This window comes from Cupressus sempervirens, chromosome 5 (genome assembly GCF_028749045.1).
Source record: "Cupressus sempervirens isolate cs-2001-9-10 chromosome 5, ASM2874904v1, whole genome shotgun sequence".
In the NCBI taxonomy this organism is placed as follows: domain Eukaryota; kingdom Viridiplantae; phylum Streptophyta; class Pinopsida; order Cupressales; family Cupressaceae; genus Cupressus; species Cupressus sempervirens.
The window spans coordinates 358305958-358320803 of NC_143122.1; the positions used below are offsets into that span (position 1 = coordinate 358305958).

The 14846-nt window shown below is 38.2% G+C and overlaps 1 protein-coding gene across 1 annotated transcript in view; it reads left to right on the forward strand.

Annotated features, from left to right (window-relative positions):
- LOC149556207 (cysteine synthase-like) overlaps positions 1 to 14246 on the forward strand; it is a 44053-nt gene extending 29807 nt beyond the window's left edge. Inside the window, exons 8-10 of the mRNA XM_089830339.1 lie at positions 8476 to 8535; positions 8631 to 8711; positions 13847 to 14246. Coding sequence (XP_089686465.1) covers positions 8476 to 8535; positions 8631 to 8711; positions 13847 to 13939 — 234 coding nt within the window. The 3' untranslated portion in view covers positions 13940 to 14246. The remainder of the gene's footprint in view (positions 1 to 8475; positions 8536 to 8630; positions 8712 to 13846) is intronic.
- The last annotated feature ends 600 nt before the right edge of the window (positions 14247 to 14846 follow it).

Sequence of the window (14846 nt, forward strand, 5' to 3'; positions counted from 1 at the left end):
TTCGTTCTGACTTTTCCATTGTGCGGTTCATGTGTCACCGACGGTATTGGCTCCTTGCATTTTTAGTTTTCACGATGTTGCACCATATGCTATAAATGATTCATCTGCTTTTGGCTCCTTGTGTTTGTAATTCTAATGCTCCATATGGTATAAATGATTAAATCTTTAGGGCTTTTCTTTTCCTTCGACGACTTTCTATATCACTGTTGACAAGATTTATGGCTGCCGTTGTAGGGCTTTATATGTCGTCGCCGTATGTTGGGTTGGCCTTACTTTGCTTGCGGTCACCACAATTAACCCTACGAGCCACCATCATATAGTGATGGCCATACATGATTCATCTGCTTTTGGCTCCTTGTGTTTGTAATTCTAATGCTCCATATGGTATAAATGATTAAATCTTTAGGGCTTTTCTTTTCCTTCGACGACTTTCTATATCATTGTTGACAAGATTTATGGCTACCGTTGTAGGGCTTTATATGTCGTTGCCATATGTTGGGTTGGCCTTACTTTGCTTGCGGTCACCACAATTAACCCTACGAGCCACCATCATATAGTGATGGCCATACGGTGATAGTCTCTTTCTCGCTTGTTTTTTTTTTCTTTTTTAAATTTGTCTCTTTAATTTAATTCCTACACCAAGTTGCGTCTTGGGTTTGACTAGCTAGGCTCTCCGTCTTTTGCCTCTCAAAATATGGTTTCAACTTCGACACATTGACGGCGTCAAGAATCTCCCTTCTGTCGTGTGTCCATAATTTTGTGGCCCCATTCTTTGACACCTCCCACACTTTGTATGGATGAAGCCATCTCACCTTAAATTTGCTTGGCTTTATCTCATTTTGACTGTTATATTTCAGTACAAGTTGTCCTACTGTAAACCTCATTTGTCTAAGGTGTTTGTCATGCCATGTCTTCCTCTGTTGTTGGGATACATTCATTGCTTATTGTGCCATCATTTGCCATTCGTGCAACTTATTGAGAGTGTACAACCGTTTCCTTAAGCTCTCTATATCCCTAGCATGTTCTCAATTGCTATTCGTAGATTTGGCACCATAAATTCAACAGGTGCTATAACCCTCCTTCCCGTACGTCAACTGAAGGGAATATGTCTTGTAGTTATTTTGTATGTTGTTTTGTAGGCCCACAACACTGATGGTAACCATTCATCCCAATCCTCTCCTTCGAATCCACAGGTAGAATCAAAACGTCAATCCACCAAGGTATCAGGTTGGTTCATAGACGGCAATATTTTTCTAGTCGTCTCTGCCTCACCATTTTCTCTCATATAGTATGGGCGCAAGAATGAGTGGAGAATATTGAATTTGGTTGTGAGCAACTTAATAATGTGTGTTACAAAGTGTCCCCCTCGGTCGTTGGTTATCTGGATGGGGATACCATACCTTGTAATTATTTTCTCATAAATGAACCTCATTGTACTAAGGCCGAGTTATTAGGTAGGGCCCATGCCTCTACTAACATGGTTAAATATTTTGTTGCCACAACAATGTACCTACACCTTTGTGCTCTACTTGCCTTGAGTGGCCCGACAAATCTAGTCCCCATCGTTCAAACAATTGTTGTACATAGGGTGGGTTCAATGGCATAAAGTCCCTCTTCGATAGTCGTTAGGCTCTCTGGCAGGTGTCACAACTTATGACCCGTTCTCTTGCATCATTGTATAAAGTTGGCCACCATTACCCTACAAGTAGGATTTTTTATGTAGTTGTCTTGCCCCATGTGTCCTTCAACGGGACCCTTGTGAGTTTCCCTCAAGTGACTCGAGACTTCCTCCTCCATCAAACACCGTTAGAGCACATGGTCTGGTCCAATCTTGTATAGTAACCCATGTATTTGTTGGAAGGTTTTGCTTCTCAAGATGAGTTTCCCTCTTGTCTGATTGCATCTCTCTTGGAAACTGGGCTATGGAAAGGTATTACCTAATACTCATGTATCGAGCCAACAAACTGCAATTTTGAAAAGATGGGCATGAGGGAAGTCATTGTTCACCCCTTCTGGTGGCTCTTCGGATTTGATACGAGGAAGGTGATCCACACTCACATGGCTTTTCTTGGGTCGTACCACGATGGTAAATGTAAACCCGTGTAGCAAGAGGAACCATCTACTCACTCTTCCCTAGATGATCGACTTATTCACTAGGCACATTAATGCTTGGTGATTTACATTAAAAGTTAATGGAGTGGCCAACAAGTAGTGCCTTAATTTTTGTAAAACATACACCATTTCCAAGGCTTCTCTATTGCCGTGCTATAGTTCTTCTTTGCCTTTGGCAAAGGTTTGCCAGCGAAGTATATCGAGTGATTTTATCCATGGTCACCTACTTGTGCGAGTGTGGCTCCAATTGCAAAATTGGATGTGTCAACGTGCACATGGAACTCTTTATCCCTATTAGGGTACGCAAAATGGACGCACCTACTAACCTCATCTTTTGTTCTTCAAATACCTCCCCTTGTTCTGTTCCCCAAATGTAGGGCTCCCCTTTCCGAGTCAATTTATACATTGGATAGGACACATGAGAATTTTTTTAGTGAACCTTTGATAGTATCCAATGTGTCCGAGGAATGATTTAAATCCTATGACATCCATGGGTGGCTCCATCTGGATGATCACCCTTATTTTGTCAGGATTTGTTTTGAGTTCGACCTTACAGACAATGTTTCCGAGTAACTTCCTTGGAGGTACCATGAACCTAAACTTCTTGGGGTTTAGTGCAAGTCTTTCTTGTGTGCATATCTTCATGTATTCTCAAAGAGCTACGAGGTATTTGTCCTTCGAGTTGAAAATGGACCAATCGTCCAAGAAAACCTTTAAATTCCCGAAGGACATTTAGGCAAAGATGCAAAATTATCCTTTAGAATGTTGTGGGAGCATTAGAGCTCGAATGGCATCCAATTGTAGGTGGACACCCCATCTTCCACTACAAAAATTGTCTTTAGTGTGTCATCCTCGGTGATGGATATCAAGTTGTACCTAGGTAAATCCACTCATGTGTAATGTCCCCTTTCTAGCATTCATAGCATGATGTTGTCGTTAGCCTATTTCCCCACAGTCCCGTAGGCTAACTAGGACATTAAAGGGGCTTAGAGGCCATTTGGCCTAGACAGTTTCAGTTGCAGGTCTTTCTGAGGGGTATTGGGGCAACTTTGGGCATACTTACTATTTATAGTAAGTCATCTTGGACATGGCCGGACATTTAGTCACAGTGGTATGTCGATGGTAATTGTTTAAAATCGACAGGAAAACTTATTTATCATTGATAAGATTTGTTATGCATTGATAAAGCCATTTTATAAAGTTAAATTTAAATATTTAACTTTATTAATGCATAGACTATAGTTTGTGGGAAATATTTAAATTAAAAGAGTTCCCTTTATTTTTATAACACATTGGAGACATAAGGTACATAAAGGGAGTTATGTTTTATCCCACATTGAGAAAACGAAGGATTGAGTTTTTGTGAGAACACTATAAAAGAAATGGAAGAGCTTTTTTTTTTTTGTATGCTTGGATGAAGATTAATGTTATGTTGCTGGATATTTGATTATCGGGCTTGGAGGACGGAATCCCTCTTTGCTAGCATTCTCTTTGCTGTTGGAAGACACAGTCAAGAGGATCAAGGGTGTTTTCACTTCAGGAAACACACTGGGTTTCATTTGGGGCGTTCGCATAAAGAAATTTACAAGGGTTTGAGGTGCAGATCTGAAGTTAGTTATTGCTATAGTGCCGCATGAACAGTATTTTGCTACAGTCGGCATGAACAGTATTTTGCTACAGTACGGCGTGAACAGTGTTGGTATCAAGTTTACTTGTTTTTCCGGCTGATTAGAAGTTTGGAGGGCTGCCGACTACATCTGCAAAATACTACGGCAACTAATTCCAGGTTTCTTCTGTCAAATTTTGATACTTTGCATAATAATTGTTAAATACAAGTCTGAATAGTTGTTGCAGCCTTTAAGGCAGCTGTAAGTGCACATCTACATTTAAAAATCATCCTTTTATAGCAGATTGAAAGAGTTTCCAGATTTTTCATATACTGTTGAATGTGTGCCAAGTGTTTGTGAAAATGTTATGATGTGTATTATGCATTTTAATGTCACTTCATAGTTGTTCATAAATCTACTCATTGGAAAGCAATTTATTGAGGAAATCAGCTTTATGAGTTTGCATACAAAGTGTTTGACAATATTCCTTAAGTTAAATTTCTACAAGTCAAAGTTCAAATCAGGGGAGGATATTACATCATGAAAGAGTAATTTCATGTCCGGTGACCTCCTCCAAGATATTGTCTATGAATGGTATCAGGAATGGGTCTTTTATGGTAATTGCATTCATACATCTAAAATCCACACATATTTGAATTTGATTTTGTTTCCCTTTTTAATGAAATGACAATGTCGGATACCTATTCGCTTGTTTGTACTCAAAATATGATACCCGCATCCAACATGCATTTAGTTTTGTCATTGACTTGTGCAACATAGTTCTTGTTCATCCTGTGCGGCCACTTCCGTACAGGTACCACTCCTAGCACCAACGAGATCTGATGGACACATAACTTTGGCAGAACCCCCTTCAAGTCTTTATCTGTCTAGGCAAAATTGTCCTTATGTTCCATGAAAATTTTAAATGTTGCCGTTTTCAGATCGAGGTTCCAATCATCTCCTACGAGGATGTTTTTAGGGTTAGCCTCGTCTCCTAAGTTTGTGATCTTCAGTGAGGGCTCCTCATATTTGCTTGGTTTTTACTTATCGAACTTTTGTGCTGGAGTTTCGCTCACTAGGGCCTCCCCCTCATACTCTCCATACTCGGGTAGTAATGAATCTTTTTTTGTTCCCTTGTCCACTTGGAGCATGTTGCATTGAAAGAACTCATAATCTTCCATATGCAAATGGAATAGTCTGTTTAATGAGTCCAAGTCATCTTTTGAGCATCCTTCTAATTGGAGGAATCCTTCCTCATTAGGCTCCATGCATCACTTCCCTTTGTCCACTTCTTCCTTTGCTTCTAACTCTGATGTGGACACTAAGTCCTCACTCACCATTGATAAAATTTATTCAATGTTAATTAATATTATTTATTTATTATAATTTGGGTTATCACAACTCCTTAATTATTTGATTAGGTATAATTTTTGTTTCTTACAACTTCTATTTATACAATGTATCCATGATTAGATTTTAACTAGTAATTATTTATTTAATTATTATTAATTTTGTTTACCTCAATTATTATATTATTTTAATCAATTATTTAATTAAATTTATTTATTATCGTGTTCTAGGATTGGGACATTACATTAGGTCAATTGTAAATTTTCCGCTACTTCTCTCCATAGACAAGGTGTTCCTCTTCCAATCATGGTTTACTTTTGCTTGTGTCAGCCAACCCCTACAGAGAATGGTATTATACCCCTTCCTTTTTCAGAGGTATTACCACAAAATCCAACATGAACAATTTGGTGCCGATCATTACCCTTTTTGCCATCAGTGTATCAATTGGTTTGATGCCATGCTAGTCTACACCTACGAGTTGGAAAGTTGGTGGCAACTATGTGGGTCGCCCTAGTTTCTTCCATGTTTCCTCAAGCAAGACATCGACACTCGATCCCCCATCAATGATAGTGTCCATCAGGATGGTGTCGAGGATGCCCATCTCAACCACCACTGGATGTCTACCTATGTTGATGGCCAACAACATCAAATCTCTTGATGGCCCGAAAAAGTCCTCTATACAGTCTGCACAATTCAACACTCTCGAAGGTGGGACCATTTTTAATAGAGCCATCTATAATTGAGGCATGGTTTGAAGGTTTTCAATTCTTACTGGGATTTCTGTCTGCAACATTTGCCTAAGTATGTTTTTCTCGGCATGACTTATCAATGAGGTACTTGCTGTGTCATGTGTTTCCCTCTTGGCAATCATTACCTTCTCAAGGTTCACCTTTGCTTTACGTACCCTTTGCTTCTTAGTAGGAGGGTGTGGGTAGGTGGCCTTCTTTGCTTGCCCTCGGGTGACTGCCAACACCCCTTCCTTTGTATCATCCCTTTCAACGTTTAACAAGTTTAACTTGGACTTTGGGCAATTCGGATCTTCGTGGTCTCCCAGACCACACTAGTTACAGAGGAACTGTGTTGTCTCTTCCCTTGGGCAATCTTTGGCAAAATGCCTCCATTGGCTACATGTACGACATTAGATCATCAATCGTCCTTTGGCATCATACTAAATGCGACTTCGACCTCCTTTGTTGTTATTGGTGTTGTTGCTCCCTACTCATTGTCGATTGTTTCGATAGCTGCAAGAAGATGTAGCATTTGTGGGCTGTATGTTTGCTGTCATTGTTGAGGTGGAGTGTCAATAAAACTTGTTGACTCCATGTCTTCATATTGTATGGGCCTTCTTTGCTTGCACCCGGGTGACTGCCAACACCCCTTCCTCTTTATCATCCCTTTCAACGTTTAACAAGTTTAACTTGGACTTTGGGCAATTCTCATCTTCGTGGTCTCCCAGACCACACCAGTTACACAGGAACTGTGTTGTCTCTTCCCTTGGGCAATCTCTGGTGAAATACCCCCATTGGCTACATGTATGACATTGGATCATCAATCGTCCTTTGGCATCATACTGAATGCGACTTCGACCTCCTTAGTTGTTATTGGTGTTGTTGCTCCTTACTCACTGTTGATTGTTTCAATATCAGCAAGAAGATGTAGCATTTGTGGGCTGTATGTTCACTGTTGTTGTCAAGGTGCAGTGTCAATAAAACTTGTTGACTCCATGTCTTCATATTGTAGGGGCATTCCTTCATGGAATAACCCATTATCTGACAAATCTCATAGAAGAGTTTCTGTGGGCATGAGCCCTTGGCATGACCTTCCTCGCTTCTTGTTCTTCTGAGGTTGTTGCTAGTTTCTGATCTTGATGGCAGGGCTTGTTGCTGGTATGCCCAGGCTTCTATTTTTCTGGGCTTGATCAGGATTGACATTGACTGTCTCCCTCTCTTTCACCTCCTTCCCTCTCAACAGAGTTGGACAGGCATGTTAGACCTGACATTTATAGACAATATATTATCATGACTTGGAGTAACCCTCCAGGGGGTCTCCACTTGAGGATGGTCTTTTATGTTGAGCACTACATGGATATTCAGGACGGGGTCATTGTGTGCCCTTCCTACCTGACTCAGTGTTGGGTGTCATGCCCGTCACATCTCCTTAGGTTCTTTTAGAGTTCGTTCCCATTGGCTCCACATTCAGATGGACCATCAGATTGACAGAGCTGACCAGATCTTTCACCTTTGTACTTTGGCGGAGGCTGAAACAGAGACTCACTTGATCTTCCATTGTCCCATTTATTACGAGATCAGGGGGAGGTTCCATTGCCTATTCAGAGAGTGCAGATCTCTTTCTTCTTTCTTCAAATACACTGACCAACGATGCCTTGCGCTTTACTTCCAGGAGGCCATGCAGCTCTCTGATCAGACCTCGCAGGTTCAGTTCCTCTCGAGTCAGATTTTGGACCAGCTTATCACTTCCTGTTTCTTGCTTGTGTCTCCTGCCAGGGGCATGAAGGGTCGCTCGGTCCTCCTACTTCCAGTCACAATAGGTCAATGAGACCCTGCAGCGGGTACACTTGGAAGTGGCACCCCACCTCCAGCGGTATTTTGAGACTGTTCAAGGCTCACTTCACCCGAGACCATATCCTTTGGTGCTGGACTACTCCTTCCCACGTAGGAAGGACCTCTAGTCTTTCGTTCTTTGGTTCTTTTGCTTTCGCGCTTGTTCTTTCCCGGACACCGTTTGGTGCTCCTCTTATTGTTGGTTATACACTTTCAGTCCCTTAGACCCTTTTGTGGTCTCTTGTTGGACATTAATAATGTTTTCTTATCTTATCATTTCTAGTAAGATCGTATGACTTGTTCTAATTTCCAACCTCCTCACATCAAGGACTGGTCTCTTTTTCTGTCATAAAATTGAGAGCTAGCCATACATCTCTTAACATGCCAAATAGACCCTCCTTTAACGTCGGTACTCTATTTTTGAACTTCATGTGCTTTCCCCAATTTTAGTCAGTATACCATTTTCTCTACCCCATTTTGCAGCCACTTGCTGTGCAGCTTACACTACCTGTCCATATTGAATTCTACAACCAAACAATACTTTAGTCCAAGCTTTTTGAGAGGGGCGTTTTAGCTCAATACATGTTTTTTTTCTACTTGGAAATTGTTTTAACTTAGGTATCCTCTGGGTTCCTAGACCATAGTATTCTATTCAATATTTTCCTGTTTGATGACATTTTAAGCAAAGAAACCCTGTGTTAATATTTTTCAAACATTTTGATTGCATTTCCTTGACATCGCAAAATTTTCTGGTTTCGATATTATTTTAATTTCTTCAAGTCATCATAAGCTGTGTGTATACGTCAAATTCTAATAAGGTAATTTCTTGTACTAATTGATTGCAGATATCTAGTGCTGAATCCATTGAGATGGCAAAGCAGTTGGCTCTTCGGGAAGGTTTGCTGGTAAGGATTAGGCTTACTTGTAGATATTGCTCAAAATCCTCAGGCAATCTAGGCACATGTGAATTTATTAATCACTCATTTCTGTCTTCTCACAGGTCGGAATTTCATCAGGAGCTGCTGCTCTTGCAGCTATCCGGGTAGCACAGAGACCAGAAAATTCAGGGAAACTGATTGCAGTAAGTACCCTGATCTGTAAAGCCATTAAAATATTATAAAATTGTAAACATATTCCAAACTAAACTATTAATTACAATGAGTGCTCGTGTTTCAAAAAAAGATTGCCACATCTGGTCGAATTTATCTGCTTCTGTAGCTTGTTTGGTAGTGTATTTAAAAATATAGATGCCAGCTTGCTATTAATCATGTATAACTGAAAAAAATTTGACTAGTATGCATGACACAGGGAGTTGAGCACACAAAGGACAATGTTTCATTGTCTCAATTAGGGGAGGATGTTAAGCATTGTAGAAGATATTCTCATAATGTTTTGAGATTCTAACCAAGTGTGCTGTAGTTAGGATAGGCAGGAACATTCTCTGCAGAATTGTAAACAATATCACAATACTGATTGATCCATTTTCCCAAACTACTTTGTAAGGATAGCTTCTGTAGTCAACATCCATTGGCATTATTGTCCCATAAGTTGAAAACTTGATGGCCATTTTTTATGTTCCAGCTACCACTGTTTGTACCTACAGCACTTATGCAGTTCGAGGATGCTAGTCAACATTGAACAATGCAAGCTAGGGAATTTTCCTTGTGGCAGTTTGCAAGTCACATTTCTTCCTTTAAAATTTGTGTATCCAATAATTGTAGATAGCAATTTCTATATGAAGTTCAAACAGGAGAATGGTATTTGAAACCACTGATAGATAGGTATGTGTCTCTATGGGTTAGGGACATGTTTCCCCTGAACTGAATATGTCCCAAATAAGTTAATAACCAACCACTTGAAAACAGCCTAACACATAATACACATGATGATTTTTTCCATTGAAACATATGCTTCCTGGGGCAAGCAAGGGAAGCACATAAATCAAATTTTTTTTTTCAAATACATTCAATGCTAGGTATTACACTGATATGATCAAGGGGATTTTTTGGTAACTCCTGCATGGGGCACTGACATATGCATACCCATTTTTAGATAGATAGATAGATTTGGTTAACATCTTCCTTCATTATCAGCAAGGAATCCTTAATGACTGTCACATAGAAGACTTTCTTACAAAATTGCTAAGCTGCACTTTTGTAGTCCTCAAAATAGTCTCTTTTCTTTTGATGACCGTCATATAGAAGACTTGGGCTATCTTACTATGATGTCACTTAGGTTAAACCGCAGTAAATACAAGATATGGATTAGCATATTGATTTCTGTTATGGGGTCTGTCACAGCTGGCTATTAAAATGGAATGCTTAGGAGGTTGTAAAGTATAATTTTAGCAGGTCTATCAAACCAGTGAGGAAGCAGATTATTTATTCATTGGCTGTGCCATGACTTAGCCTTTTTCCAATTAGGTAATGAATTGACCTATTTTTCAGGAGTTCAATCTTTGGCATTTGTTACTTATAAGTGGCTACAAGATCCTCTCAAATGCCAACTTCGAGTGTGATGAATATCTGGGCAATGGTTCCAATATTTATCTGTTTGTATCTGTGGATTGAACATTATTTTGTAATTCTTTAAGGACTAACAACAATCCAGAAAAAAACAAATAAACTGGCTTTCAGTAAATATCATTGAGACAGCTGCTGTGACTAGTGTCCATGCCTGGATCGTATCTTTGGTTGTGTGAATCTGCGGACTGAACATAATTTGTAATTCTTTGAGAACTAGCAACATTATAGGGAAATCTGAATCACATAAACTGACTTTGGGTAATTATCATTGAGATAGTTGTTGTGATTAGTGTGCAATAATGATCACAAAAAAATTCCTATTCTACAAACCTACAGTTTCTTCTTTAACACAGTATGTTTAACATCCCAACTTGCAGCATGCTAGTTACAGAAGTGGCAATATCCACTTCATTGGTATAGACAGTTGGAGAGTCAATGGCAGGAAATGAAGTGGCATAATTTTTTATAGCAGACGAGATTGGCGCACTTTTACTATCTACAGTGAGAACTATGAACTACATACTTAATTTTATAAGGTAACTGTATAGTCACATTAGGATCCACGAGGCTCACAGAACTCGGACTTATATTATTTTGTTTAATTCTAGTATTACTGTCTTTTTGCAATCATAAATCCCTTTAGTTTTGGAGGCTTTTAATTGTTTTTGATATTGAATGGGGGTCGGAGGAAAACGAACGTAGTTTAAACTTTACCCTAAACAACGGAATGTGCTCTCAACAACAGGCCATTGCTTCATTGACAATTCTAGGTTTATGATTTGTGACAATTAAAATGATTTCAATTCTTCTACTATTATGGATGACCCTAAGTCTCATTTATAATGACATCTTAGGCATTTGCAACTAGAGTAAGACAATCACTGAGAAAGTAAGGAGGAAAACTATTGCTGTTGACACCCATGAAACTATCAATGCAAAGGAAGGAAGAAATCTATTTTTGATGACAGCAGAGGGTTATAGATGAATCTAACCATGCTCTAATTGCCAAGCACAAAAATAATATATGATAAGAATAAGACAACTGTGAAACCTATTGTGGATGTGATGCAATCAATCTCTAATAGCCACTTAACAGGCTTACAAAAATATGGAATAGGGTAGGATACGTGATATAGGTGACTACTACTTTTGGGCACCTATATTTTGAAAGTTGGAAGATATCTCAGGCTACAAAATTTATAAGAAAAAGATATAATGTTTTCGAAGTGTAAGGGATCACTCTAATTGAGATTTAGAGTTTCCATAGGTAACTATACTAGTTTTGAGCTCCAATATTTTGAAAGCTGGAAGATATTTCAGGCCACAAAATTTAATATGAAAGGGAAATAATGTTTTAGAATTGTAAGGGACGACTGTAATTGAGATTTAAAATTTCACACTACAGTCCTTTCAAACTTCAATTTTGGTCTTCTCCTGATTGAGTCATATATAGTAAAGTATATCAAGCTGTGACGGTGAATTCTAATGTAATTAAGCTGTGCCTCACATTATAACCAAGTTATTGCTTGTATTCAATATTCTTGAGAAAGCTTGTAAAATCTGTACTGTCACTTGCACTTCCAAAAGACATCAGACTTTCAGTCACTTGCCACTCATGTAGCGACTTATGATTCCAAGGTGAATCAGTCTGGTTTGTAACCTAGTTGTACTTGGCGAGTAGTCCTCAAACACTCCACAACTTTGGCACATTAAGGGCTATGATCCGCGGCCTTGATGGTTTCAATTTATAAGATCTAGGATTAAATGCTGAAAGAGGAGAGAGAAAATTATAATCTTAGACAACAGTTTCATGCAATTTCTACATCCAACCAGCTGATGTCAACCATTTTTTGCTGGTGTTGTATTCTGACATTTTGTCACGTTCATTTAAATTGAATCGTTAATACATGTGGTGATGTGTGAACTTGTTTGCTGCAGCATGCACGCACACATGTTCTTTTAGGTGAATTTCAAACCCGAATGTCGAACCCGCAATTATGAAAACTAGAAGATTCCTATTCTCTGAAATCATCTGTAACTATAAAAAAGGATTGACCGAGAGATATGGTTGGGAACTGAATCTCATCCAAGAAAAGATGTCTCAAGCTTTGCTAGATTATTCTCATGATCCATCAGAAACACATTCTCGAAGTGTTCAAGTGGATCAAACTTGTTGGACAAGAAATGTTAGAAGCATCTTTGCATTGGCATGTTTTCAATTTTCCCTTAGAACATGATTTTAGTAGAACAAAACCATTTAAGTCTTGCATCTCAAATTGGATTAGAGCTTTGCCTTTTGCTTTTGAATTTGTAGCCTGTGACTCATCATACATTTGAGAAATTCAACTTTTCAAGTATTGAGATTTGAACAATTTCTCTACAACTGACATACTCATGACAGGTCTGACATCTAAAGGGTAATGCTTTGTAATCATTTAGCTGGATCCAATTCATACTACCAAGCTTAATCTCCATAGATTTAGTTAGAGGATTATTTAAATTATATTCAAAATAGAGATGGGCATAAGCTAAGTCGCAAGGGTAGAATTCGAATTTGAGTTCGTTGAGCATAATATTCGGATGAAATTTGGCAAGGGTAAAAATTCGGGAAAAAAATTGAAATTAAATAATACTTATATAAATTCATTTATTTTTTAAATATAAGTAATATATCCACAAAATTGTCAAAAAGTTTGACATTGCTAAAAAATTAAACTAAATAACTCAATCTTATTTAAAAAAATTAATATTATTATAAATAACAATATGATATTATATTAAATATCATAAAATTCAGATGAAGTTTGGAAAGGGTAAAAAGTTAAATTGCTGAAATTTGATCTTCATGGATGAAATTCGGTGTATCCTGTGACTTAGCACGTAAGTAACTACCTTCTTGTCGAGGTTTTAGACTCTAGAGAGATGGACCCAAAGGCTTAGCTATGACCATTGCTATGGATTGCAGAATATCCCATCTCCAAAATTCTATTGGAAGGCAGATCTAAGTAGGAATTTTCGATGGTAACTTATCCACCAGGTCAAACCCTACATACATGCCAAGGTTTGATAAATATCTTGCTTGATTGTGGAATTGGGGACCTCCTTCAAAAATTGCGTTTAGATTGTCATGCAGGAGAAAACCACAAAGTAACCATTAGCAGCCAAAGCTATCCATATCACTGCCTGGGTTCTGATTCTTCTCACCCACATCTACAAGAAAGGCAAGGAGGTTCATATACGCATGAATTTGCAAATTATTGCATGCTTGGCTAAGTATAAAACAACTTTCACGATGGTTTCTAAATTCAGCACACGACCAGGCATTCAATGCTTTTCTCATGATAACCATTTGGATTCAACTGATTCCTGAATGCTGCCCCTTTTTGTTTTCCGGTGTTGCATGCATTAGATCATAGTTTTAAAAATCTGTAATGCTTTTTGTCAAGATCTTTGCTGTTTGTTTAATATTATTTATATTGCAAATTTTGGAGTGGCAGGAATCTTATTGTTGACAAGCTTTCTGATATTATATGTGTAATCCACTCCTTTATTACATTACTGTAAAATATTGTGCAGCTCTTGCATTTTGAAGAATTTGACTATAAAATGGTTACCTTGGCAATGAATGAATGACAGTTTATATGTTGTAGCAAAAAGTAATTCTTACAGTACTGCTGCATTGGTGTTGCAGGTTGTATTTCCAAGTTTTGGTGAGCGGTATCTGTCATCTGATCTCTTCAAGTCTATACGGGAGGAATCTCTGGCCCAGCAGCCTGAACCATGATGTTTTGCAGTAGCAGTGCAGAGTAACAATGTCAGGATGATTCACAGCCAACTGTGAGCCATGGGGAGGAGAAAGAACTCATAGCACTAGACATGGCAAAGAGATCAGAGATCAGATAGGAAAACTAATTTATGGATGTTGTTTTTCAGTTTATGATTTCTCGTCTTTGGAAGTGTGGTGGTTGCAGGCCAGATAAATATTGGAGCATGATATTTCTTAGTTTCACATTCTGGGAGTAATACTGCACTAAATATGTATAACATTGAAGGGCTTTATTATGTTTTATTTCAAAATTTGGGTTCCTGAATATGGATTTCTGTGTGGCTCCCCTGTTGTGTAGCTGCTTACATAAGTTCCCTCTCATTAATCCTGTGCTTAAAACATTTGCTTGGTGAAATTGTATGTTATGATCTTAGTTCATTTCATTTGTATGATAGTCTTGGCGAAATAAAGTGTGTACCCACATTATATTGATCTTTTTTTGTATGCTTTCCCTTTGACATAGCCATCTACAGTAGATTCACAGATGACATACAGTTGATTGGTATGCTTTCCTTGCAAGGCTTTATAATTCTGAGATTCTCCTTGAAGAGTAATTAGAGAACAGATTTTGCAAAACTAAAAATATTTAATAATTTCTAAAGAGGAGCAGTGAATTGTGCAAATCATAACAAAATCCAATGCAGGTTTAAAAAACTGATTATTTGAAACTAATCTATAAAATATAATCATAAGAATAATCACGATTCCTGCTGCTGGGTTTTATAGTTAAAGGTTATAACTATTTTACCTGAATGATAGGGCTCAAGATTGGTGGATTGTTCATAAATTTTTGTTTGTTAGATGTGCACGATTTCAGGATTTCTACTTGCCCGTCTTCATGACATTTAGGGAAGCACGAGACAAT